General features: G+C 37.1%; 1 protein-coding gene across 1 annotated transcript in view; it reads left to right on the top strand.

Moving 5' to 3' along the window:
• The window catches only part of GBE1 (glucan (1,4-alpha-), branching enzyme 1), a gene marked incomplete at its 5' end in the record, with an annotated part of 112,065 nt that overhangs the window by 24,489 nt on the left and 59,901 nt on the right, over positions 1-27,675 (top strand). Inside the window, 4 exons of the mRNA XM_017835851.1 lie at positions 1,866-1,991; positions 3,936-4,071; positions 6,922-7,012; positions 7,793-8,002. Coding sequence (XP_017691340.1) covers positions 1,866-1,991; positions 3,936-4,071; positions 6,922-7,012; positions 7,793-8,002 — 563 coding nt within the window. The remainder of the gene's footprint in view (positions 1-1,865; positions 1,992-3,935; positions 4,072-6,921; positions 7,013-7,792; positions 8,003-27,675) is intronic.

The raw sequence follows: 27,675 nt of genomic DNA, 5'->3' as shown, positions 1-27,675 counted from the left end.
AGCTTTTTCTGGTGAGGTGGTTAGTCTCAATTACTCCTTCCTATAAGACCTATTTTGAATTGGAGTTGTAGTAGTACATACTGAGACACAGCAATCCTGCTTCCTTACCTTACTCTATCAGCTTCCATCATCTTTCTGCATATTTTCCTCCTTGTTGGTTTAGATGACCTTAAAAAGGTCCCCTCCAACTGACCTATTCTATGATACTGTGATTCTACTTTTTCCTGTGGTTAAGGATACAGATTATCAAAACAATGAAAGACACTTGCCAGAGGCAAAAAGGCAATTCTTTGATAATTGTCCTCTTCCAGACTATGTGTTAGGAATTGGGAGCAAAGACAAGACACTTGTTTTTAAAAACCCAGCCATCCATTTCTTAACAAAAGCAGAATTAAGAATTCCAGGACTTTATTTGCTTGTACATTTTTAGGTTTTAAGTTTGCAAACCTTCTGTGTTACTGTTATAATAGCAGCCAAGATACCAAGCAAAACCAGAGTGGTGCTGTTCCTTCTGCACTGAGGAGAGGGGAGGTGGGATGGGGTGAAGGGAAGTAAGAGAGGTGGAGCAGGATTCTGCATCTCAAGAAGAAAGGTATGACAACAACTGGCTTCACAGGATAACTGTTTCAATTAGGTGGAATAAGAGGAAGTCACCTTCAAGTGCTGGGCTGTCTGCATTAATGTGGCATCAGGCAGTGCCCTGGTAGATTTTGCCATGGCATGCTGGGTGGAACACATCCTGTCCCTGGTGAGAAGCTCTCCCCTTTGGTCATTCCAGTTAGTATGTATCATTTTTTTACAAGAGAACAACTCTACTTCTAACAAGAGTTCTTTTCCCGTGAGAATTTCATGCTTCACTTGCAACCAAAGGCAAGGCCATACAGGTGGCAGAGTCGACATCACCACGGGGGGTGATGCTGGGGTTTGTCCTGCAGCCAGGGGACACAGCACAGCACGGACCTACTTCCTAAACATCCAACACTCTTCCAGTCAGCAACATCACCTCCTGAAATGCAATGTCTTCTTCAACATCATCCTAATCATTATTTCAATTTTGCTTTTCTGTTATAAAATCAAAGCAGTCCAAAAGAGCTCCTAGTTTGTGTTTGGTCATTCTTTCTGGTGAAGGGAAGCTTTATGAGCTTTCAAATGAAATGATGGTCCCTTTTCATGTCCTCTTATAAAATAGTGGAAACCAAATGTGGAGAGTAAAACCAACAGTAATACTTTGCTTTAGCATTAGAATGATGAAGGATAACAGAGACACTGAAAAGCAGCAGAAGAAACCCAGCAATTTCAATTTCACTTTTTCCTCTTTTTGACCCAAAAGCTGTCCTGTGCTTTCTTGTGTTTTTTGTGGTTCTGGTCTATATGACATTGGTAAGGACTTCACAGAGTGTAGAAAAGAAGATGAAATTAAGATATTAAAATTGGCCTATTAAATTGTTTGCCAAGTTAAACAAATCACAGTTCTCATCTTCATAGCATTACACTGCATGTCTATCTAAATTTATGAGAACACGGAAAGGAAATAGCAATGACAGGGGAAATTAGGGACCCTAACAGTAATCCATTTGGGAAGGCTTTTTCTCCCATTACTTACATAAAGCCTGTATATATCCTCACCTTTCAGCTCTTGCTCATGAACATCACTCCTGTGTCTGGCATGTTTGGTTCACTGTCCCTCTACAAATCCTCTCAGTGAACAGAGTCATTCTTCCCTCTCTCGACTTGCATTGTGTATTTGTGTGTCCTTTAAATTAAGTTTCTGCGTGGTGCACTATTTCATTCCCCACACTGGTTTGCCCAGGAGGTGTTCTGTGAGTTATGTGTGACTGCCTGCATATGTTGTGGTTGTTTTACAGGTGGTGATTCGTGCTCAGAACGGCGCCCTCCTCTATCGTATTTCACCTTGGGCCAGATATGTGGTCCGTGAAGAAGACAAAGTGAACTATGATTGGGTGCACTGGAATCCACCACAGTCATATATAGTAAGGCTTAAATATTATTTTCAAGAGGTGTATTGTGTCATCTTTGTATCCCTGTTTGGAAGAAAGTAAGAGTTATTTCACAAAAGGGAGATTGCAAACTAGTTAAAGTAGCTACCTGAGAAGTGAAGGGGTTTTATTCATGGCTCTGACAGAAACAGGTGACTTTGGTGATGGATGTTTTTGAGCTACTTTTTTTTCATTCTTCTGTAGAATATATTAAAAATAGTTACCTGTTAAAGTAGTATTTTAAACTTGGTTTCCCACTTGTTAGGCAAGATTGACAACTGTTCCATGACTCAGTGTCCCTTCCTGGTACAGAGAAGAGCAGGGAATTACCAGTACTGGATTTAAGAGTTAGCAATCTGCAAATGCTAAGTTCAGTACTCAATAATAAGTCAATGTTGTATGAAGTCAGAAGAAAGCCTTCAAAAGTGCTCCAGTCAAAAAGCTCATGCTCCAGTCAAATCCTAGTTTGCTGGTATCAGGAAAATCCATTTATTGAGTTTAAAGCCCTCTTACTTCTCACGTGCTGCTATAAGAGAGAGAACTCTTTAGCTGATATATGAAAAATACCCTCAGAGAACATTTGGAAACTTCAGACCATCCAAGTGATGTTACTTCATATCACAATTCTTGATGTTTTTTACAAGGGTATGCAGTGTTCTGTGTAAGAGAAGCTGCAACCTCTGTTTTGAATTAAATTTGAGCACCCACCTGAAATTGTGAAGCAGCTGCTTGACCGAGAAAGGGTTACTCACATGGCAAATATTTTCTTAAAAAAATAGAAAACATAATATACAGTAATTCTTATTTAAATGTATAGTTTTTATCAGTGTAGTGACCTACAATGTCTATGATTCTTTGTGACACCTCCATCCTCTGTAAGAAAAGGAATGGAGAGGGAATTGGAAATGCAGTGATTGACATGACCTGGAGTGAAAAGGAGGCAAGAACATTTGGGTGCAGACAGGGCTTTACTGCAAAAATACAGAATCCCTTTATGAATAGGGGAGGTGCCCAGTGGAAGTAAAACACAGGCAACACACCTCAACCAAAAGTTTTGTTCTTCTCCTTGTCCCTTTAATTTCTGTTTGTATATATATGGTTTTAATTTTTTTCCCCTACCTTTTCGAGATTTCACTTGAATAATAAACTAACGTATAGAATATAAAATCTTGCAACTTTTTCTTAATTGTGAGAGGGAGGAAAAGAAACGTCTTTTGGGGAAAAATAAGTTTTAAGCATTACTTTTCTGGAGTGGTTTTCCAAAGTTTCTCAGACTTTCTCAGTTTGTTTTAAAAAGTAAAATCCTGATCAAGTACAAGCTCTTCAAGTGTAAGGAGGAGATTTTGTGATTAACTTCAATTACTTCTGTATTCTTTAAATATTTTCTCCTATCTGGAAATTCTGTGTACTCATCTACAGACTTGGGATTTTTTAATTATTTCTTAGTCCTAGGTAATTGAAATATAGGTTACTCTGTGCTATGGAACTGTATTCTTTAGGAAAAAAATGTTTATAAATTTCAGTTTGGAGGAGGCAGGACAACTTCAAAGACCTGCAAAAAGCAGGTTTGCTTGAAAAATAAAAGCTTACCTTTCTATTTTTCTCTTTTATTTTCAAACAGGCTTCATAGTAATTCAGAAGAACTCTTAAGTGCAATGTTTACTATCAGTTTGTACACTTTAATGTAATTAAAAAAGGGTATAAGAAAAGTGTTGAATCAGGAATGTCCACTTTCTTGTTCATAAAAATGTTAATTTGAAAGAGACATTTGCTTTAACAGTTTAAAATGCTTAATTACTTTTGAAATGTTTCTGCTCTTAGAGAGAAAAAAACAAAAGAAACCTTAAATTGCTTTTCATTTTGTGCAAATCATGTGATTGTGACAACACTCCTAAGCTGTTCCTAATGACAACTTGTTTGTTTTTTCTCTCCTTATAGCATAAGCATCCTTCCCCCAAGAGATTAAAAAGCCTAAGAATCTATGAATCTCACGTGGGGATTGCTTCCCCAGAAGGGAAAGTAGCTTCTTATAAAAACTTCACACACAATGTACTACCTAGAATAAAGGATCTTGGTAAGTAACAGAGATTTATGTACTTGTGCTCTTGTTAGAAAAGAGAACTGTCAAGTATTTACAGTTGTGTTTTCTGATTACACATACTATAAAAATAGATTCTTAGGTGAGCAAAAGTTAGAAACAAGTCAAATCTATGGAGAAGAAACAAAGACTGGAATAAGATATGTGAATCAAAATCCACTTCTCAGGTTTTGAAGTAAAATGTGATTGCTAAAGCCTAGATAAATATTGCAGGGCAGTTTGCTTGAAAAAGGAGCTGGTTTTGTGAGAAAGTCTTCAGAAAATACTACATTCTAAAATGGCTCTACTAATGTAAAGCTTGATTCTAAGGAGAGGGCAAGAAGTACATGGATTTAGTTTGTTTGTTTGTTTGCCAGAATAAGCAATGTAGATTTGTTTGTTTGTTTGTTTTTAATCCGTCAACAGTAGCTATGAAGTATCAGAACATGGAAACTTTAAATGTGAAAAATATTCTTCAGGAAAAAAAAAACTTCTAGTATATTGGAGAGGACATATGAAACAGCTGGCACCATTGTCTCAGGAAGCATAGCAAAACTGTTCTACTCAATTTCTCTTGGGTTATTTTTTCCCCATGGTGTCTTTGCACTGTGTCTGTAGTGGACAGTGTTAGAGCCTCCTGGCTTTTACTGCCTTGTGGTGAAATATGTTTTCTTACACTCAGCTGTAAAATAAACGTGACACCCCTAGTTGAAATCTCTGTGTATGGTGGTTGTGTTTGTACTTGATTTTTTTTTTAATTTTATTTATCAGAGTCCCTGAATAAGCCATATGTTTTCGTGTAGGTTTACCTGTTAGATCAGTGTTTCACAGAATTTGGCTTTTGCCCTTGGATAAAGTTAAGCTTGCAGGTGGGATGAGGGACATCTACATGTCTGGGGGCCCTCAACAAAAAGTAAACTTGGATTCAGCATTATGTATCTGTGACTCCTTACTGCCAAGGAATTCCAGTTGTTCCAGGAGGTTAATATGATTTACAGAATTAGGAAAGCATTCTGCTTTACCTACAAATTTCTCTTTGTACAGAAATGTCATGAAAAGGCTGATACGCCTCAAAATAAAAGCAGTATCAAAATTAGATAGCTAGTGTTCCTTCTTATTTACATTAAGTAGACATTGTGGGAGTTAAGTATTTTTAAAGGTATTTTTAAGGTCTGTTAGATTCAGTTTTGGAATGTCTTACTTGTTAGGATAAGTTTTTAAAGACATTTACTATATAAGAATTGTAATATATTAATAGTTTGTAAAAATATGTGCATGCCAAATAGTGAAATAAATAGCAAGCAAATTGAATGAGATTAATTTGATGCTGTGTTGCTGTTTAGTTATAAAAATGCTGTAAATAAGAATAAGTACAATGAGCCTGAATTATAAACCAGCAGTGAATCTGACAAATTGTTGAGTTCATGCCAATTGTCTTCTAATAGTAGCTCTGTTTTTAAATGTCATAGGTATAAAAAAACCCCAAGAACAATAAAAAAACCCACAGCATCTTGTCTAAACTAAAGAATGAAGATTTCGTTCAGACTGAGTGGTGGTAGTGTGAGTTTTGACAGCCTGTAGATAAAAGCTGAAAGTTATCTGTTGTTGGTAGTACTCACCTGGTAGTTATCTGTGACACTTATTCACTGATATTCAAGATTGCCTTGGTTAAGGATGTGTGGCAAGCCCTGTGGCCATGGAGAAGATCAGGTGATCAGGTTGGATCAGCTCTCTTGAGAAGACAGGCTGAGAGTTGAGTTTGTTCAGCCTGGAGAAGGCTTCAGGGAGACCTTATAGGAGCCTCCCAATACTGGAAGAGGGCCTACAAGAAAGCTGGAGTGGGAGACTTCATCACTCCCTACAACTCCCTGGAAGGAGGTTGGATCCTGGTGGGGGTCGGTCTCTTCTCCCGGGCAACCAACAGCAGGACAAGAGGGCTCGATCTTAAACTGTGCCAGGGGAGGTTTAGGTTGGACATTAGGAAGAAATTTTTTACAGAGAGAGTGATCAGCCATTGGAATGGGCTACCCAGGGAGGTGGTGGATTCTCCATCTCTGGAGGTTTTTAAGATGAGACTGGATGTGGCATCAGTGCCATGGGCTGGTAAACCACGGCAGGGTTGGATCAAGGGTTGGACTTGATGATCTCATAGGTCTTTTCCAACCTGATTGATTCTATGATTCTATGACTTTTTGGAAGGTCATGCAGTGACAGGGCAAGGGGGAATGGCTTTAAACTGAAGGAGGATATGTTTAGTTTGGGTATTAGGAAGAAATTCTTTACTGTGAGGGTGGTGCAGGTTGCCCTGAGAAGTTGTAGATGCCCCATCCCTGGAAGGGGTTTGAGCAACCTGGTCTAGTGGAAGGTGTCCCTGCTCATGGCAGAGGAGTTGAACTGGATGATCTTTTAAGGTCCCTTCCAACAGAAACTATTCTGTGATTCTATCACAGCGTGTGCAGCCAGTGAATAACTCCACACCCAATGACTGCAAGTGTCAAAAGTGAAGCAGAAGTTCAGGATGTGCAGATTGGCATAGCTAATATTCTGAAGTTAAATAAAGGTTATACTCATCACTTATTTCTTTATACCCCGGGGAGTTTCAATATTCCTAGTTATGTGTAGATCACTTGACAAATTGACTGTTTCTTTTCTAATGGAAGATCATGTAAGTATAAAGTATTAGGTAGAATTGCCTCCTGAAAGTTACTGGATCTTTAGTGGTAAATCACTAGAGTCAAAGGCAACTAAAAGGGGAGAAGACTGAAATGAATGTTGCAGGTGTTGAATCCTCTTTTAATTATCCTTAAGGGATAATTTTTTTGTTATATTTCTTTTTTTTTTTAATAGGGTATAACTGTGTCCAGCTGATGGCTATTATGGAACATGCATACTATGCCAGTTTTGGTTATCAGGTCACGAGTTTCTTTGCAGCATCAAGGTAGGTTTAAGTACTTCAGCATCTGTTCTTTTACCTTCTTTCCCATCCACTGAAATCAGTATCTCTGTATGTGTGTTTGCAAGGGAGTGTTTAATGGAAAGTAATGGCTTAGGTATTTGCTCAGGCTTACTCTTAAATCTGAAATCAATTTGGCACAGTGATCAGCTGCTCTGTGAAACACTTTGTGTGGGATACAAACAAAAAGATTATAAGTAACTTCAGCTGTCATAGCATATTCTGGGTAATCCACCTTCAGCAGTCTTTATGCATGGGTTTTGTGCTGTGGAATTCTTGGCAGTAGCAAACAGGATGTGTAGGGCATTCTTTTCTGACAAACAGAACTATACACTGCTTGCTCCTAATGCACTTGATTAAAATCATGGCTCTGTGTGTTCTGTAGGAACTTCTTCCTGGGCTTGTAACAGGCTGTGCTTAGGTTTGAGGCCTTGGGTGAAAATTGCTGATAAATAAGAATTCACGTTCGATATTAAATAGAAGTTTAAAGTTGCATCAGTTTTTATACTGAATTTGATGTGTTAATAGATTAAAACGGAAGACTAAAACAACCTCTTTCTGCAAGACACTTTTATAATGAAAAATTGCTTAAGTAGTAGCTACCACTTACAAACTAACATTTTAAGAGGCTGAAAAAAATAACCTGTGTACAACTGGTGATGAAGGACTGCTGGCTTCGATGTAGTTTGCTTGATGAGTGTTGGGCATTGGCAGCGTAAGTCCCGATTTGTACAGCTCCTGACACGTCCCGTTTTGCTGCCGCAGCCGCTACGGAACTCCGGATGACCTGAAGGAAATGATTGACGTCGCTCACTCCATGGGCATCACGGTGCTGCTGGACGTGGTGCACAGCCACGCCTCCAAAAACTCGGAGGATGGGCTCAACCAGTTCGATGGGACGGATTCCTGCTTCTTCCATTCCGGTTACAGAGGGAACCACCAGCTCTGGGACAGCAGGCTCTTTGACTATGCAAAGTAGGTATAAAATGGCACTTCAGCTGTGGTAGTGGTCGTTATTTCCTACCAGTTCTATTAAAACTACGCTATTTGCCAAACAAAGTCAGTTGAGTTGTTCAACAGTTACAATATGTGGAATTAAATTCCTCTACTTGTCTAAACACCTGAAATCTAACACTAAATGACAGTGTTGAGGTTTCATTATTCCTCTGGCATCTATGTCATCAATATGTGCATATTATGCACCATGTGCATTGTATGTATATATGTATGTATATATTATGTAAGTATAGTATATACTTACATAATGGTGTAGGTATATATTATATATTTTTAATTTTACATTATTTATACGTATAGATGCCTATTTAAATATTTAAAATATATGAACATGTATTATATAATAATATAATTGTACGCTTTATTTATGCATTATAAAATAGATTTGTATTTTCATATTATATGTAATATGCTTTTATATAAAAATAAAAGGATGAGAAGAGCTGAAGAAAAACTTGTAAGTTCTGGAAACTTATTGTCAGGTTGTTGAAATACAGGAAAAGTTTCCCCCTAGGACAATTAGCTCCATTCCAAAGAGCTTCCAGAGGTCAATCAACAGTTAATACAGAGCAGGGGTCGTGTTCAGTAGACAGTTTGAGATCCAGTTTGGACACACTTAATTACCTGGTATAAATATAGTGTGTGTCAATATGCCTATTAAACCCAGATGATTATTAACATTTAATATTGTTTACTGTGTATTCTCTGAGGTATTGAGGCTGAGGAGACTGATGTTGTATGCTGAATATTTCAGTGGTTTAAAAGGGGAAACAGACACAGGCAGCCAGCTTGTTTCAGTCTTCTCACATTTTTACGTGTTTGTTCATCCCTGAACCACCTTCATTCCTCCCTTTCCTTGTCTTTGATTCTTCCCTGAAACATTCCACAATGTTTTGCATAACTTCACAATCTCCTTAAAGCATGCCTTAATAAATTCTATACAGCATCCCTCACTTATTCCAGGATAAATTCTCTTATTTTTTTTCCCCCCTTGAGATGCATGATAATCTGGTTTGACCTTTTTATCAATTGCAAAGTTCTGGTTTAACCCTTTAAAGGTTACACTGGAGTGGTTCCTGTAGTGGCTCAATCACTGAGCATCTGTGGAGTTCTGGTCTCTTGTTATTCTGTCAGTTGTTAGGTTTTGTGTGCTGCAAGTTTCTCCCATTTTTCTCCCTCACTTGCACTGAATTGCCATGGACTGGATATGTCTAACGTTGCACTATTGCAGAAGCCATGGCATGGGCCAGTCATGTAATGGAAACTCCTGCAGGGTAACTGAGTTTGAAATAAACCAGGTGACCAGTGTGAAAAGTGCTCTTTTTGTGGTCTATAGTGCATCCTAGGCACTGTATTAGTTGATGGGATGAGCTGTTCTTTATTTACTTGGGACAATTTAACAGAATAATTCAGGGGGACTTTCTGAATTGGGATTTTAATTATTATAAAAAATGCATTTCAGTATGTTTAATAATTTTCTGAGTTGCTTCCTGTTAATCTTTTAAGTTCATATTCCACTAAATTGTATTGTGAACTGTTTCTAGTCATTAAGGGCTTCTTTCCTCATAATATCTGAAACACTAAATATTTTGTGTGTGTTTATAGTAAAATTTTAAGGCTTAAAATGTATAACCATCATGTTTATTTTAAGTTACTCAAACCCGATTAAAAAATAGTTTGATTTTTTTTTCCTGGGGTTTCGTGTGTGCAAGTCCCAAGCAAAATTGTGAATCAGAACTGACACTTGATTGCAAATGTTATTTATTTTTTTTCCATTTAGACTGTATTGACATGCTGCTGATTTCCACACCAGTGAATGAGCAGCTCTAGTCTGGAAGAGGGGAGTGTAAAAATCTGAGAGAGACTCAAGTTGCTGGCAGGTGTTGCAAATTTGCTGAAAATAGAGGACACCAAACACAGTCTCTTGAATGGTCTACAGAAAAGCTTACTTGCTGAGAGAAATTTCTCGAGCTAATAGAGGCTTCTGTCCTGTACAGTGCTTGTACTAAATCCCTTTCCTTCTGTGGTGGGAAGAACTGTTAAATCCACAGGTACTTAAACATCAAATGCCAAGAATGCTCAATTCACTTTGGAATTGAGAGAAACTAATTCTCTGCCACGAAAGAGATTAAGGAACAATTGCTTTATCAGTTTAGTCTGTCTACATTTTCTTTGAAAGCCAAGATGTAAGTAAATTTATCTCGCAGCATTTGCAAGATTATTCAGCTGTCTGCAAAGGGGACTGTGAATACTAACTGTAACAGAATGTGACAAAAAATCTATATCCATGCAAAAAAAAAAGTATTATATGCCTGATGTATTTTAAATACTATTTTATAGTAAACTTTATATAAATTGAGATTAGATCCAAGCAAAGCAACAGTAAAACTGTTCAAAGGACAGCTTGGATTTTTTATCTTGCACTATAGTGCTACTTAAAAAGGTGAAAGCATGTTTTTGTATTTAATTTTTTTCATCTGTGCTCATACAAGTGGTGTATAAACAGGGAGCTTTTCTGGAAGTTTTGAGCAGCAGCTTAAAATTTGCTGTTCACGGTGTCACAGGAGAATAAAACCTTGATTTCATTGAAATGAGAATTTGCAGGTAAGAAAAATGGACAACTAAAAGAATATTTTCTGCTTAACTCTATTCAAGAAAAATGCTATAAATTGTGCTTTAAAATCAACCAAAATATACAGAAATAAACTTTTACTTTCATATTTTCCATAATTTTTGCGCATTTTTGAATTTTTCTAAAATCTGGATCCTGAGTGTTTTTTTTTTTCCCCTCAAATGCCAGTTTGGTGAATCTTAGTCTCCTTCATCTCAATCCCTTTCTGGCTATGTCTGTGTCCATCCCCCAGCCCTTCCCTCCCTCAGCAACCAACCAAAAACCAAAATCACAAAGCTTGACTGAGAATTGCAGTTGATTTCTTTTTTTTTTTTTTTTTTTTATTACCACAGGCTCTGGACCTGTACTCTAGTTGGCACTGTCTAGTTAATTTTGTAGTAAATCAATTGTCTCTATTATGTTCCTGTTTGCTTAAAATACCTGCAAAACACCCTCCCACCTTAAGCAAGGATTCTGCTCGTAATTAATTTTACAAAAGCTAACTAGAACAATTTTTTCTTACTAAAATCATATTCAAAGGTTATTCAGCTGCCAAGTTCATTAAAAGTGATGCTGTAGACTCTGGAGACCAGGTGGGATCACAACTAGAGTGGTTGATTGTGTTTTGATTTAAATTCATTTCTCTAAATAGCAAATGTGTCTAAAATACTAATCAGGTAAAACAATTTAAAAATAATTGAGAACAAGATATTACCTAGCAAAGATAAGAGTTTGCTTTTTTTTTTCCTCCCAAGTGCTATGTAAATAGAATGTCTAAATGATGCTGCCCTTCTAGACTTACTGAGGTCTGAATGTATTGTTTTTATTTTTAAGTCTCTTCCTGTTTTCTCCTTAGACTTTGTTAGATCCTCTTCTGTCCTAATCCAATTATAAATGTCAATAGGTACACTGATATATATTTCTGTGAGCCTTTAGGAATAGTAGTAGAAGTAAAACTCAGAACTCATGTGATGCCTTGAATTTTGTTTGGTTTGTGGGTTTTTTGGGGGAGGGGGTGGTTTGTTTAGTTGTTTTGTTTTTTTTTTTTTTAATACTATGACCCTTTTCAACTGAGCACTTAGCCAAAATTTTAAGTTCTTGCACATTCTAAGAGGTAAATTTGGCACAAAAGTCAGAAGTTGATTTACATTCTGGTTTTATTTTTGATTAGTACAGCTTTCTTGAGTGCAGCAGTATGATCAGTAAGAGATGATGTTGGTTACAAGGTTTTGGGGCCAGCAGGTGTCCTGGCATCTCCTTTGGGGCTTTTTGGTGCCTTGCTTTCAAGGCTTTTTTTTAGATTGGATTGTGTGTCCATACCCTGGGGTTTAAAAATCATAACTAAGCTATATAGTGGGAGAAATCTCTGCTTTTATTTAGCCTTTCCTTCCTCCTTCAGTTTTATGAAGTGTCAAGTGATGTCCCTGCCAAGTGTGCTTTGAAACGGGTTTAGAGTATAAATGTTTTGTCCCTCAAGCCACGATTTTTACATCAGGGCAACAGATGACTTGCTAGTCCCCTGCTGCCTAACCAGATGTTCTCTCCAGCTCACTCCTCTAAACTGTTGGGGGAACAGGTGATCGTAGCTCTGTCCTTCTTTTTTTTTTTAAATAGTTTTTCTTAAGGTGGGTTATAAAGTACCATAGCTCAGAAACTGCTTTTAACCCCCCTTTCAGTGCAGCAGAAATAGGGCAGCTGTTAGGTGCTGAAGCACACGTGTTAGTTCTGGTTAAGGTGGCCTCTTGCCCAGTGTGGCAATGGATTTGAGAGTGGTGTGGGTCACCTGGGGCTTTTCTTCCCTGTCCCGTGGCCCGGCCCCATGGGGGTATCTTGGCTGCTCTCTTGCAGGCAGAATGACACAGTGCTCCTATGTTTGGTTGCTGAGACTCTGGCCTCTTCTGCCACCCAGTGTTTAAATCCTTCATTGACCTCATGCTGTATTTTAAGGGGAAGAAAAGGTCCTCTGATGTCCTCTTCACTTTGGGATCTGACTCCTTAAAGACGTGTCGATCTTCCAACACCTTCAGCACCCCCTATTGAGGGCAGTGTTTAGTTTCTCCTTAAACAGCTGTTCTTCACCTGAATTGTTGTTCTTTCTTCTGATTGCCAACTTTCCACATCTTTATCTGCTGCTGATGAAACGTTATTAGTAGGTGGAAAGAATTGGAAAATACATCTTTCAGGGTTTGGTGTTTGTTCAACAGGGCTGGGCTCATAATTCTCCTATAAGAATAGCTGTCCAGAATTTGTTTATGTTTTAAGCAGCCTACAATTCAACGATGACCTCTTCTAAATATCTGTGGAAGTGAAAGCTTGTTGCCTTATTTGGGAGCATCCCCGTGGATTGTAGCAGTCAGTTTGCAGGCTGAAATGAATATGCTGTTATTCTTTATTACTTGCACTGTTAGCATTTTAAATAGCTATAAGCTCTATGAAGCACCACACTGTTAGGTGCCTTGCCTAACCTAAGATTGAATTTAAGCAAAGTGGGACATCAGCATGAGTTACAGAATGCAGATAACAAGCTATGGGTGTTCTTGCCATCTGTCTCGGGGTCACTTTGTTCATGCATGTTTTAGAGTGCAGAGATGGTACCGCTTGACCACAAACTTAATTAACACACACAAAGAACAAGTAGGATTTAAAAACTGTCAGTACACTCATTGCTTCCAAAATGACACCTGAAGAGACCCTGCTGGCCAGGAAGCATCAGTAAGGTGGGAGGAAGGAAACTGCCACTACTTGTAGCAGACCCTTGATGGTACTGGGTTATCCTCTTTGCTGTTTTGCACCTTTCCATGTTTTCCCTTTTGAATCCTAGAGTTCCTAACAAACCTGTCTGTCTGTAACTCTACCTTGTTCTGAGAGTCCTGACAGTTCTAATCTAAAGACTTTTTTTCAGTTTTCTTTCAACTAAGCAATTTCCTCATAGGCTTAAACTACGCTGGTTTTGGGACACAATTGATCCCCTAGACAGGGGGGAGAGGAGAGGGAAATCCAGCAGGGGAAGATTACAGAAGATTCAGTGAATCATATAGGAAAGGGTTGACTTCCCAGAGTGTAAGAGCTGAAGTGCAGCTTCTGAGGATTTAGTAAGGTGCACACGGTGACCTTTTTCCACCTGCGTTTGGGCACTAGTAATGACATCCAGTGGCATGCCATGTTTGCCACAAATATTGGAGAGATACTTTGGCCATAACTCCACCTGGATCAAAGGCAATGCAGTTGCCAATGAGCCAGACTCTCAGTCATTTGATATCTTTTTTGGTTTATTGTTGGCTCTACGGTAATTACAGTAGGAACAGGGATGTAAATTGTGTTTCGTGATGTAAAACATTCAGCTATGCTGATTTTAATTCATTTCCTGCCAGTCTTCCTCCACTAAATTAGTTTAGGAAAGCTCTGTATTTAAAGATCCCCACAATATGCATTGCAATTTCATTTGGCTGGCAAAGATTATTTCTTAAAGACTGATTTAAGGAAGCACTGCTTGTAGTGTAATAGTGAGACTTTTATTCCTCCCTCAGCTCTCATAAATGTAATTATTTTGATTACAGATTGACTTTAAAAACTTTGCTTGCTTATGTCCTTAGCAGTCACCTTCTGCTGGCTGGACTTTGATGGTGACTGTGAGAGCATAAAAGTACTTTGTAAAGTTTAAACCTTAAAGTTTAAGACCTGAAGGTCTTAAGTCTGAAAATCTTTGTTTCCGTTTTCTTCTAAGTAATAGTTGTGAATGTTAGCAAGTAAACACTTACAAATATGGGGCCAATGCAGTTAATAAATTGCCTTTTTGAAGGGAATGAGTACTGAAAGCATTAATGGAAGGGATGATATATAGAAACTTCCTGCAATGTAATTGGAAAAATTAAAATAATAGTGCAAAAAAAAGTTCCAGCCATAAGCATGTGATTTACAGTATATGAAGTCTAGACCTGCTATAGAGTTGCTTTAATTTTTTAATTAAACATTAATCTAGAAGCTGAATTGTCTTACTGCACTTAGATTGATATAACAGACTGGGAGGCTTTTAAATCTGTAGTTGCTCTAAAACTCAGAACTTCTTATAAGACTGTGGGTAACTTTCTTTGAAGTGTCCAGTTTCCCATATTAACCTCCAGTGTAGCAGTCACAGCTTTGTGTGAAGTTTCAAAAATGCAGCTGTACAAAAAGTGGTATGGCAATAAAGCAATATATTGATATGTGAAGGAAAGGCACACATTTTGAAATACAGAGGTGACCAAAATTCAATCATATCTTGAATAGTTGCAGCCACTTTCCTGACATTGATTATGGCATTTTGATAAAGATCTAAAATCAGACAAGATTCAACACACTGCAGAGAAAAATTTTGCATCAATCTTAATGCAATAATGATCTTTCATTTGGTAATCCACACCTGATTGACAACTTTCACAGCACTCTTAAGTGATTACTGCAACAGCAGCAGGTTACACGAGCAGTGTCTGTTGTGAATAGAAGATTGTGCTGGGGAGAACGGTGATGGCTGTGTAAGTTTGAGATGAGGAAGAGGTTTTAAAGAATCTACAAATGAAATGGGGGATGTTGACTTTCTTCTAATAGGGTTTCATCCAAAGAACTTCAAGGCTGGATGAAAATTAGGCATGGTACTGCTCATGTGGCAGGGAAAGAAGATGGGGTCATTAAGACAATTGTTTGGGTTTTTTTCCCCTGATTCTAGTGTGTGCATGTTTTATAATGTAGAGAACCACTGGAAATCAAGTTTTTGAAAGCTCACTGGAGAGAGAAAGAAAATCAATAACAGGGAGCAAAACAATTAACATCTGTGTCTACAAAGTAGAAACCAACAAACTACCAAAATGCTATGGCATTTCCAGAAGTTAGTAGTGTGTGCGTGGCCAACAGGTCAGAAATAATCTGCAAATAATCACGTTGACCTGTTGTATTACTTACAGTTTTGAAAGGAGTGCCTTGTTTTCTTGAGGAATGCCATTTCAGGGGCTAGCATAAGGACTAAGTTCCTGTCCCTAGAAGTTGATTGAAGCTGAGGATGGAGATCAGTGCAGACAACAGAGCTGGCCAGGCTGTTGCTTCATGTGGTGGCTGTCCTGCCAAATTGCTGAGATTCAGCTTTGGATGGGACTGTGGTGATACTTTGATGAAAGTTAGGGAGTGTTTTTAAGGACTCACTCAGCTGTATGTGAATGTTCTCTACAGGGGTTATTTAAATGCCAGCATGACTTTGGAACTGATGTGTTATTGAGAGAAATTTTATTGGAGTTCATACTTAAGAAATGATTGGTGAAATTGTAAAGAAGATTAAAAAAAACCTGGTTCTACTCTTCCCATTATAAGAGTACTGGATGGACAGAGAACAGCTGTTGCTGATCTTTCTTCTGGGTTCTGTTCTGCCTGATACAATTAACAGGACAAGTCTGAAGAACTGAAATAGTGTATCATGTCAAATGTGTCTTAATGAATAAGGAAAACACAGTATTAAAAGCTTTATGGCTGGGAACAGAATGAATTGTTCTAAACTAGGTCTGGAAAAAGAATTCTATTTTTTTTTTTTTAAAGCATACTATACTAAATTTGCTTGGCTGTTTTCCCCATGCATTTTCTTTGGGCAGTTCCCTGTAAAAAGGTAGCTTCAAAGAATTCTCTCTAGTTTGCCACGACAGTTGCAATCAAACATCTGTTTCTCCTAGTTCATACCTGTATCCCTTCTCTGATTAGATCTATATGTATGTGTCTGTATTACAAATTCTTGTGGTCTCTTGAAAATTGCTATAAATTTCTTCAGAAAGAAAAGAAATTCATTGCCCTCATTATTAGTTATTAGGGTAGATAGTTGACAGAAGTTTTTCTGTGTTATTCTGGTACAGTTAACTTCCCTCTTATTTCAGAGAGGGAAGCAAGGGTGCAAGTAATACTTTGTGAGACCTTACTTCTTTTGATTTCTTTAGTCTTAATTATTGGGCAGTAAATCCTGTCAAGTGTAGTTTTAAGGATAGATACATGTGAACAAATAAACAAGAATGAAAAAGCCCATCCACATGTAATAAGTCACTAGTATATGCTGTAGTAATTTTCTTTTGTAGGAGATGACTCAATTTGTTCAAACAAAGAGCTGAGAATGATGTTCGCTGGAGAATTAAGTAAAAGTATGGATTTTTTGTATCTATAATATATTTATTAATTGCACTCAGGCTATTTAGCTGAGTTTATCTATCAAAGGGCTTCACAATGAAGAAAAGAATGCTCTTTGCTGTCAGTATTTTTATTCTATATTCCTTTTGAGATGTGTAAAGAAAGTAAAGTAATGACTGTTGTCACCTGCCTGATTAAACAAACACATTTCTTGGCTGGAGGGATTTACGTAGACACCACAGAATTTGTTACTTCCTGATGTGGAGTAAAGCCATATTCCTTTCACCCTGTCAGAATGAGCATCCAGCTCAACCAGACCCAGGGCCTGTGTTTTTAACTTAAAAAAAAAAATCAGAGATTGGCATTTTCATTTGATACCTTTGATCAGGGCGTGAGATTTTAGAGCACATTTTGGCACAGGCTTATTAGTTGCACTGTATCTAAGTTTTCAAAGACAGTTCTCTAGTACAGTAAGTAAAAGAGAAATTGATGTCTTCTGAAGAAAGAATCCATTCATTATTAAACCACAATTGGAAATAAAATCATCCCTCCGAGTACTATTCAGCTGAGATATTTGTGTTGGTCAATGTTACATTTTCATATCCTGACCTTTTGCAAGCAGGTGGAGGCAGTGCTAAATTCCCCCTTGGCTTCCCTCTTCTCCCCTGAAGGGAAAAAGAAAAAAAAGGAGGAAAAAACCATTTCAGTTATTGTTTCATTTATTAAGGCACCGAATTAGTCGGAATGGGAAATAATTATAATAATAAATAATAATAATAAATAGCATTGTTCACTCGGAGGAAATATGCTATATACTTTATTGCCTCATGTGCCAAGTGTGTCTGAAAGAATGACCTTTTGAGGTTGTAAAAGTAGTCACAGCTACAAGCCAAAAATATTTCTTATCCTGAACCATGTAATTTAAATTTAATGGATTTCTTTTAATTTATTTAATTTGAAATGGATTTGGCTTGGACTTAATTCAACTTGTACAGAAACAAGTACTTAAAGTTGGTGTTTAAATTAAGGAAATAAATAGCATAATCTTTCAAATTGCTAAATATGCAGTTGATTTTAGGGACAACAGGAATAGGTGAAATTCCTTTTTTCTTGTTGAAATTTAACTCTTGGCATGAGATTCTCTAGATAGTGTCTATGTTCAAGGAACTGGTGAATTGGAGTAAACAGTCAACCAAACATATTTTTTGGAAAAAAAAAACCATCCCAAAAGATTTCCACTGCTATATCTCCCCCTGGTTTTGGATTTGAGTGTTTAGTGTTTATCACTCTGGATTTTTAGACTTTATTCACTACCCTGAAATCTGAAATTCTGTATTTCTCTTCCTACAAATTAACTGGGGGCTTAAACCTCATAGATGATTCACAAAGTGAGTGCTTTTTGAGAAAGAAAAAAGTGAACTCCAAAACACTAAAATTTACATTGTTTTCAGGCTTCCTTTGCCACCACCTTCTTGGATAAGGGCATTGGAAAAGATGAAAAATCTCCTTTGACTATGTTATAAGAAATTCCAGGGTAATTATTTTGTCGTTGGGTTAAGTGGGGAGGAAACTGAAAGTCTATCAAGAAATGGATAAATTGAAACAACCTTAAGCTGGATGTTCTTTCTGATCCTTATCCAGCATTGGCTAACAAAGCTAGTGGCAGAAAGTGGAGTGAAATAGCATTCTTATAAACTAATTAATTGTACACTGGAAAGAGTGAATGTTCTGCAGGTTGCATCTCCAGTTGCTCTTAGCACAGAGCCATCTTCACCCAAATTTGGAAAAACGAAAAAATTTTGTTGGAGCCCAAGATATGAGCGACTCATTTGGCTGCAGTGCTGAACTGTCACTCTATGAAAGGCAAGCTGGTTTTAAGCTATTTCAGAGAATCTTAGCTTTAACTTTCTTTGTATTTTGTCCTGGCCTAGATAACAAAATTTGTTTTTTTACGAGGTTATGAAGTTTCCACTTCAGGCTTATATTTTAATCAAAAGTTGCTATCATTCTGCTCCCTCTTAAGCCAGGATCAGTAGTAGTTGCCCTGAAATATGATCTGAAATAGGACATACCTGTAGTAGTAATGGTTGCTTTCATTTCAATTAAAAATCGTGGAACTTCAGGAAAAAACCTTACTGTTAAAAATAAATACGTATTTCCAATATATTAAAACTATACTTGTAGATTAATACATCCAAATGGAGATAGTAACAAGTGATGTCCCTCAGGAACGTGGTGAATTGAGGGATGAGTTCTGACTCACCATGGCAGGTGAGTCAGAACTAGATGATCATTGAGGTCTCTTCCAACTCAAATGACTCTGTGGTTCTGTGATTTAATATACAAGTTCTAGTGCACTAATCAGATATCTTTGAGAAATATAAGTTGATTTTAAAATTACCTAAACTTTCCTTTCCATTGTTGACTTGAAAATGTAAATACTCAAAGCTTTTTGAAATGTGGAGGAATGTTTTGTTTTTAAACAGTTTTCCAAATAAGCTGTAGACAGTAGAATATGCTTTTTGTAATTTATATCTAATAGAAGGACACTGATTATTCTCTCAATATTTTCAAAGTAATATCAGAGGTTTCCATTGTCAGAGTTTAATTTCAGTGAATTGATGGAAATACAACTGAATATGTTTTGGCACAGTATCTTTCCCACCTGTCTCTTGTGGAGCTTACAAATTTGTTGGCTACAGAAAGATAGTGGGTATATTAAAATGTGTTCAGGTAACAGAAGGTTTTAAAATAGGTGTCTAATTCTTGGAAAATAGAATAATGGATAAAACAAAGTATATCTGTGAATCAATACAAAAATTTACATTGTAGCTATTTTTGCAAGAGACAACTCAAATAACTTTGCTGTATATTTTACTAAACAAAGCTACTGTAACAATCCTTATAAATGTGCTTATTGTCCTTATATTAATCTTCATGAAGCACAAATTATATAGTTGAAATGACAGTATCTAGTGGGAAATTGAGATTAAAAACTGGGTGTCTTCGAATATAAACCTGTTTTTCAGTTCTCTTAGAGGAAGTATTTATGAAGCACACAGAAAACGTATTTGCAAGTTCACAGCTCTATAGGCACAGCATAATCTGAGCTAATATCTACCTTTAATTACATTTCTGAAGAATGCGACTTCAAAAAGCGCAGCAAAGAGGGAAGTGCTGTGCCTGAGAACGGGTTCCTGTCTAATATGAACCCTTTACTTCAGATCTTCGGGGCTGTTCTGTTCGCTCTGCATTTTGTGCAGGGCTGGTAGTGTAAATCTGAGCTTTGTATTAGCTAATGTTAGTATAAAGAGTGAACTTCCCTTGGATCCTGCTTTCCTTTCAGTAGGTTACCGTTCAGGACATGGAGTCAGTATCTCAGAAGCCTCCTGTGTGCTTTGTACTTGATGATGACTGATAATGAACACTTCTACTCATCTTGACATTTTCTTCTCCTTCCGTGGATTTGGCATTGCTACCAACTGTCTAGTTGGGAGGAAAGGAAGGATAGTCTTTTGGTCAATAAAATATGGACAGGCAATTAAATCTTCAGGGGTTCAGTGTGCCAGTCTCTGAGGGATTAAAGTAAAAGGATATTCAGATCATATTTTCAAGTAGAAGTCCTAAGATGGTAAAATGCAAGAGCCACCCCCTTTTCAGTCTTCTTATGTGATAGTAATTGTTCCTTATGAGGTTGGTTTTGCCATGATAACACAAAAAGTAGCTGACATGCTTTGCTTTTGGATTAATATTTTGATTTGGGATTTTAAAGGTAATTGCTTAAAAAAGGTAGCCTGTAATAGCATATGGACACTGAATGGTAGATTGATAAGGTTCTGTTAGTGTCTTATTGGTACATATGAACTTGAGCCTTACACCACCACAGCAACTGTGTTCTGGTGTCATCTGTCCACAGAAAAGACTTCTCAATAATCAGTGCACTTAACTTTACAAAAGCAGGTATTTGATGATATGTTTGTACTAATGTTGGAATTTTCTCAAGGGCAGAGGTCTGGTCTTGCTTCATTTCTTTAAAGCTTTTACTTGGGAGTTTTCAAGATATTCTCTTTTATGACGAATTTTACTTCTTTCCTGCTTAAATACCTATTTCTATTCATTAGCATTAGAAAAAAAATCCACCCGAATTCAAATTAAACCAGTTTGTATCTTCGTCTGAAAGGTACAGGCATGATACTAACGCTTTAAATATTTTAGTGTGTCTGTGCATTTGGTTTTAGACTGGCACTCTTGCACTTTACCACCAACCAAGAGAAGGGCTGGTGCTTTGTCAGCTGTAGCTTTAGTTTCTGGGTGTTTGGGGGGGATGGAGTGTGCTCAGAATCCTACCTTGACCTTGGGTCAAGGGGTCACAGCAGCATTTCTGAGCTGCAAATGTCAACCACATTTCTGTTTTGGTTCTTCAGACAGAAGGCTGGGAATGGGAGGTCAGGTGGGAAACACCGAGGGAAAGGCAGTGAACCAAACACCACTCCAGTGTCCCTTTGGAGTCTCTTGTGTGAGCATGAATTGAGGAACCAGTATTTTAAAGTAATAAGCGAAATTAGGTTTAGAGAAAGCCTTCTAATAAGATGGTTTTGAGACAGTAGAACTTAAAAAGTTTATCAATTTGCCAGGTAGTTAGTATTTTTGTCACTGCTAATGGAATGAAGTGATTTTGAGTGTAATTTTGTTTCCCTATAGAGGGAATATAGAAGTTGAGGATAATTGTTTTCTATTCTTATACATGTATATAATAGGATACTATTTTGGGGGAGAAAAAACACCTCTCAACAAAGTAGTTAAATAGCTCTGGACTCTTGAATCTTCACCATCCCCTTCTCAACTCTGGTACCGTTTTCTGGGTAAAGTTCAGGATAATGGTCTCTTTAAAACCTCAAATCACCTCCAATGTAGTAGTTTGTAGTCTATTTCTGCATTACATTTAGACTTAATTTGAAAGCAAACCCAGTGTTGAACAGTAAACTGCTGTGAAATGCTTGAGATCTCTGGTTAATTATGGAAATCACCAATTGCATAAAATCGTATGCAAATTCTGACAGTACATCTTAAAAGATGTGGTTTAGTTGCATGTTGCAGAATAGCAATTTTTTTTTTGTTAATTTGTGGGGTTGATTATATGACTAAACAAATTTAATATTCTGTAAGAAGCTTATTTTCAGAGAATAGAATTTTAAATGATCTCAAAGATTTTCATTTTGTTAGTGTATAATTTACTTGGGTTGAACATAAGTGGTACTAGTGCTAATTTATCCAAATCATAGCTGAAATCCATGTAGGCTTTATCAGCACTTTAAAGAGTTTTTTAATTTTATTTTTGATACTTTCTCTATTTTAAATTGTGTGTGCCCTCCAGGCTCTCTTAAAACTGCAGGTAATTGTCTTCGGTACTCACTTTTTTTTTTTTTTTATTTACTTAAGGAAGCCCTCTGAGCAAAAAAGCATCAAGAATATTAAATTTCATTACAATAAGTACCAACCTGCTTTGCCTCCAAGGCTATTCTTATATTCATGTTTTGCAGAACATAACCTTTACTGAGTAGTATTTGAGTTATTGCTTCCATTTATAGGGCAAATAACTGAATGCTTTATTGGGTATTAGTTTACTCTTACCAAGTGTAGGTAGGAGTAGCCTGAAAAATGTAAGCCTAGGACATTGCTGCTCACTTTGATATTTTAAACCCTTATATAGTCCATAGTTCATTTTGAAGAGAGGATTTAACTGGGTCTTGTATCCTCTGTGCCATAACTCCTCAAGGACCTCACTCTGTGGTACTGCTTTGCACCAGCAGATGAAGTAGAATTTTGAGGGGGAGAAAAAATTAAAATACTTTCTTGAAGACTTCAGGACTCCTGGTTGTATATGAATAAAGGATGTGCTTCTTTCTAAGAAATCATTTTCCCAAAGTAATTGCTGAATAGGAGTCTATAAAGTCTAACAAAGGCATATTGCTATGATATTGTTTGCAGCATATTGAATGAAAGTACTTTCTCCTTGCATAACAGTTGACTTTTGGGGATCAGGATTAATGGTTCCAGAAGGGTATGGTTCTCTAGAATTCCAATTTAAATTAAAATAGAAAACCCTCTGCGTTTTCAAAGCTTCTGCTCTTGTTTACTCTCAAAAGAAAAACATGAAAAGCTACGTGACAACCAGTGTTCTGCTTATTGGAATTTTTAAATAGAAAAGTCCAACTATATAAAACACAATTTATATTATGTATAATATATATTAGCATTATTTTATATATATATATATATATATATATATATATATATATATATATAAACTGACTTGGACTATTTAGTTTGGAGAAAAGAAGGTTCATGGGAGACCTTCTCACTCTAATAGAAACCAGTATGATTTAGTTTTTGAAAGAACTTCAGATCTTTACTGAACAAATGCTCCCCAATTTGAAAATAGTCCTTTCACTTTGATTTCTCATGACTTTTTCATAATATGCTTAAATAATTAAAGATTTTTCTTCCTGGAGGCTGGCCTTGAAATTCTCAAATGCTTTTGAGCTTTTCCACTTTAATTCATGGAATGGGATGTTAACACTTTAACAAAGATGTCTTCTGCCACAACTATTGGTAAAAGTATCCATTATTTTTAACTGTTAGAGGAAACTTTTAATCTTTCAGTGACTTATTTGATATAGTCTATAATTACATTTGATATAGTCATTGGCTTTCTATTTATAAATCCTCAATTTCTGTGGCTGAGAATAAAATCCTCTTCCTGGATTTAGAAGTGCCCAGGTCATGTATTTGCTATTAATTTCACTTCACAAATTCCAGATTTTCTCTTCAGCACAGGTTTGTAAATAATGGAGGGTCTCAACTGCCTCTTATTGCTTACTGCTCATGACAGTGAGGCACTAATCATTTATTGGGGTTTTTTTTAGTATTTTTACCTCATATACAGTTCAGCTTAATGGAATAACATCCCATAAAAATAGAGAAAGCAACTTTTTTCCTATCTGCCCTTTTTAAAGATGTGTATCCTTCTGTAGGAGTGCTCAGAACAGCTGGGAGTAAGAGGCTGTGATGAAAGGTCTCCCACTGCTATGGCCATCCATCTTTCAGCTTAGTTCTTTCTGTGAGTGAGAGGCATTTAGTAGTTGTGAGAACTACGTACCTGGAAACTATTGTGTTCAAGATAAACTAATACCACCTTGGAACATGGAAAGGTATAATCTTGACTTCCTTAAAAACCTGACTGGCTGACCCGCATCTGGTCATGTTTGTGTCTGTTTTCCAGTTAGAAAGCCAGCTGGAAACTTCACTCTTCTGAGAATCAACTGTGTAATGACCAGCTGCTCTAGATGGGAAAACTGCTTAAGCACTTCATCAGAAGTCCATTCCTACTGGGAAAATTGATATCAGCGACCACTACTACCTTTTTAGCACCCTTTTTGTTTTTGAAAACAAAAGCACAGCAAAAAGCCCTGAGCTTTTGTGGTACTGTGCAGAGGGATCTGTTCTTCCCAGTGGAAGTTGGATGCCAATCACTACATGTCTGAAGGGTTCACAGACACTGATCTGAGCAAGTGCTGGGTTTTTCTGTGACCACTGTTCTCCTCACGGCTGGCAGACTTAATGTGGGATTTGATACCTGAATACCTGACAAGAAACACGCTGAGAGTGACTTTTAACAGGTCCCATCCACTTTGTGTGACATTTTGTCGCCTCACTGTCACCAGGGGTTTGCTTTAAGTCCAGGAGGACTCGTGAGCTTTTTTTCATTGTCTCTTCAGATAGTGAAACGTTCTTGATGGCCACAGGGAAACTTGGCAAGTTTTTTTCGGGATCATACTGAGGCTCCATCCTGATTAGTGACTTAGTGTCTCAGACTTCTGTGATAGGAATTGCATCCCCTTCTGGCCTCAGGGTAGACTCTCTACTTCAGACTAGTTTAGAACACTTGCTGTGTTCTGGTGCAGACTCTACTTTTCTTTGAGATTCAATGGAATGGGATTTTCTAGGAGACAGAAGTGGGTTAATGTTTGGCAAGTCAGATAATCTAGTGCTTCTTCAGAACAATGTTGTCTCTACCTCCTGAGATTCAGATTTGGTATTTTTTCAAATGTCTGCATTTTAATGCTCAATTTTGCTTGTCTTTTCTGTTATTTCAGAAATGTAGTGTTCGTCTTTGTTCATTTACTTCCTTATAATTCAGAATTCTTTTATGTGTCCCTAATGTAGATCTTTGTTCCCTTACTGATGTCAGAGTGCTGTTTGCTCGTGCATGAACCTGAGCAGGCAAATAATTTTGAAAGTTGTTTTTTTTTTTTTTACTGCATAGCAATTGCAGTTTGTCAAAACCTTTCACCCTCTTGCAATGACATATGTGCATTTTGCAGTAGTGAATTCTCTTTGTTCCAAGGTTGGGTCCCAAGAACTTGCAATGTCAATCAAGATTTCCTAAGTGAGGACCCTTTGTTAGCTGTAAGGAGAGTTGACTGAAATTTTTAACCTAAGGTATCTAATTGGTGATTGAAGATTTTCAAATAGTGTTTTCACTGTCATATGGGACCTTAAAGAAAGAGAAACCTTGGAGTTCAAAATGTCTTTTAAAAGATAAAGCCTCTTTACAGACCAAAGATCAAAGGTTACAAAATCTTTTGTTTGACACTGTCAACATCTTTGCTGCATCTCAGTATATAAATTATCAGCTTTTACAGTTGATAATTTTAGGATATGAATTCTATACAGGTAGCAAAGCAAACAGAATCTAATCAAGTGAAAGAGAGAGGTCATGGTATGGATCTGTTCCTCTTTAAAACAAACAAACAAAACCTCACAATTAAGAGAACAGAGGTAAAGTGACAAGCAATTGATTGTGAACAGTAAGTAGGGAAGGAGAAGACAGTGGGGTAGTAATTAAGATATTTGATAAATTTGAGAAAAAACTCGGGGACCTAGATCTGAAGCTAATATTAATTTATTTTAATAAAATCCAAGGTACTGTAACACTCTGAAGAGTAATTCAAGAATATTGCAAGAATGTTGCAGCCATTCTGAAAGCTCTTAGCAGTCAAGCTCTCCTGCAACTAGAAACTGGAGTATAGACAGGATACTGTCCTCAAGATTTTTCTTAGCTGTCTTCTATTTATTTTAAATTAATGTTAAAAAGTCAATGCGTGTTAAACTGAAAGCTTTAGTCTCCTGTAACTTGTCACCTTTTATATCTGTGCCACTACTATTAATTGTTTCCCAAATAAGCTTTTTCCTTAAGTTATTCTGTGTCCTAATACTAACTTTGAAATGTGAGTTGGCTTAAGATTGCTGAAATAGAACTGCCTGGGGAGGACTTCTTTAATTATTATTTTCTGGCTGTACAGGAGGTAGTCATGCAATGCACTTCCAAGACTCCCAAGTCCAGAAAAACTAGCACTCTGCATCCGTGCCTTTGGTTGTTGCTGTGGGAAAAAAAAAATTAATTCATTGCTTCTGTCTCTTCTTGGCACTGATAGAGGGGAAGTGACATGTTGCTGCTGACCCCTTCTGCTCACAGGTTATCATATGCCCCAAGAGGAGAGCTCTTCTTTTGTTAGTCATCTGCACAGTCCATTTTGGAGGCATAATGCTGTTTGGATTGCCAGGCAAAAGCCCTTTTGGTCTGTTAGCAGCTTTATCATGTTCTGTTGACTGACAGAGACATGTATATTCCCATGGAATGCTGTTGGGAATAATTAGGAGTGCAGGTCTGGAGAGCAGTCTGGCAGCAGGAGTTAAAACACGGGCACCTCCTGCACTGCTTCAGCTTCTCAGTCCCTTGTGGCTAGAGACGATCTGGGATTTGGCAATGATACTGTGACAGAGAGGAGTTACTTGTGGTAAATTAAGAAGGTTGAAATACAAAGGGTTCTACTGTTTCTGTTGTAGCTTTCCAAATAGGATAAGACCGGTTGCCCTCTTTGTATAACTGATTAAACAAACTGCATCTCAAAAGCAGGCAAACTGATCTGTGCTGGTAAGCAGTGATAAAAAGAAAAAAAAAAAGAACATCTCTGTATCAGATCTAGATGTTTAGTCCATACAATAACTTGTACCAGATTCACTGACAGTTATCAACATCAGACTGAATGCCAGTTTCTTTATGTTCAGCAATCCATTGGTGGAATTTGAGCCAGTCAGCTGTTGAAATGTTTGGGGATAGTTTGAGAAGTAGTATTTTAGCAATTCAGTGGTACTGTGTGTTAAGGTAATTAAGCACTAAGAACTGAAACAGGTATATGATCATAAAAGTCTCGATTTGTATAAGGTCAGCAGTTCTATAATATATAATAATAAATGCAGTTTCTGAAGGTCAACATTAATGTGGTTCAAGAATTACATCTTCAAACTGTATTAGGTACAGCCAATATTTTTTTTTTGTCCATAGTGAGAAAATTAACTGGTTTAAATGCATTTGCTCGCATCTAAGTATTTCATGTTCATCATGGATTGGAATTTAGAATGTTTATGGTGAATCATTATTTTGCTCTTTTTAGTAGTATAGAGGAAAAAAGTAAGTAATAGGTGTGTCTAGTAAGCAATTTCACAGGTTTTCTGCTGACCTGGTATAGGAAAACTGTTAAATTTCTTATCACCTCGTGAAACCGGGTCATCCAGGTAGATGTGCTCGTTTCACTTTTTCAAACAAGAAATCTGTTTTTAATAAGTGAGCTGTGGGCTCCAAGGGTGAGGGAAAAAAAAACCCCAGCAATACTTCTCTGCAAAGGCCTTCTTTGTTTTGAATGATGCCTGAGTGAATCCTGAATTACTTAAATTTCTTGTGCTGTAAATCATTCTGTTCCTTAATGATGATACAGCATATATTTTCCTCTCTTTGATCATGCGTGCAATGAAAGAACTTTCTCAA

The sequence above is a fragment of the Lepidothrix coronata genome, unplaced genomic scaffold (genome assembly GCF_001604755.1).
Source record: "Lepidothrix coronata isolate B3197 unplaced genomic scaffold, Lepidothrix_coronata-1.0 Scaffold264, whole genome shotgun sequence".
Taxonomy (NCBI): domain Eukaryota; kingdom Metazoa; phylum Chordata; class Aves; order Passeriformes; family Pipridae; genus Lepidothrix; species Lepidothrix coronata.
The sequence above is the reverse complement of the archived record's forward strand: the minus strand, read 5'-3'. Positions and strand labels throughout refer to the sequence as shown.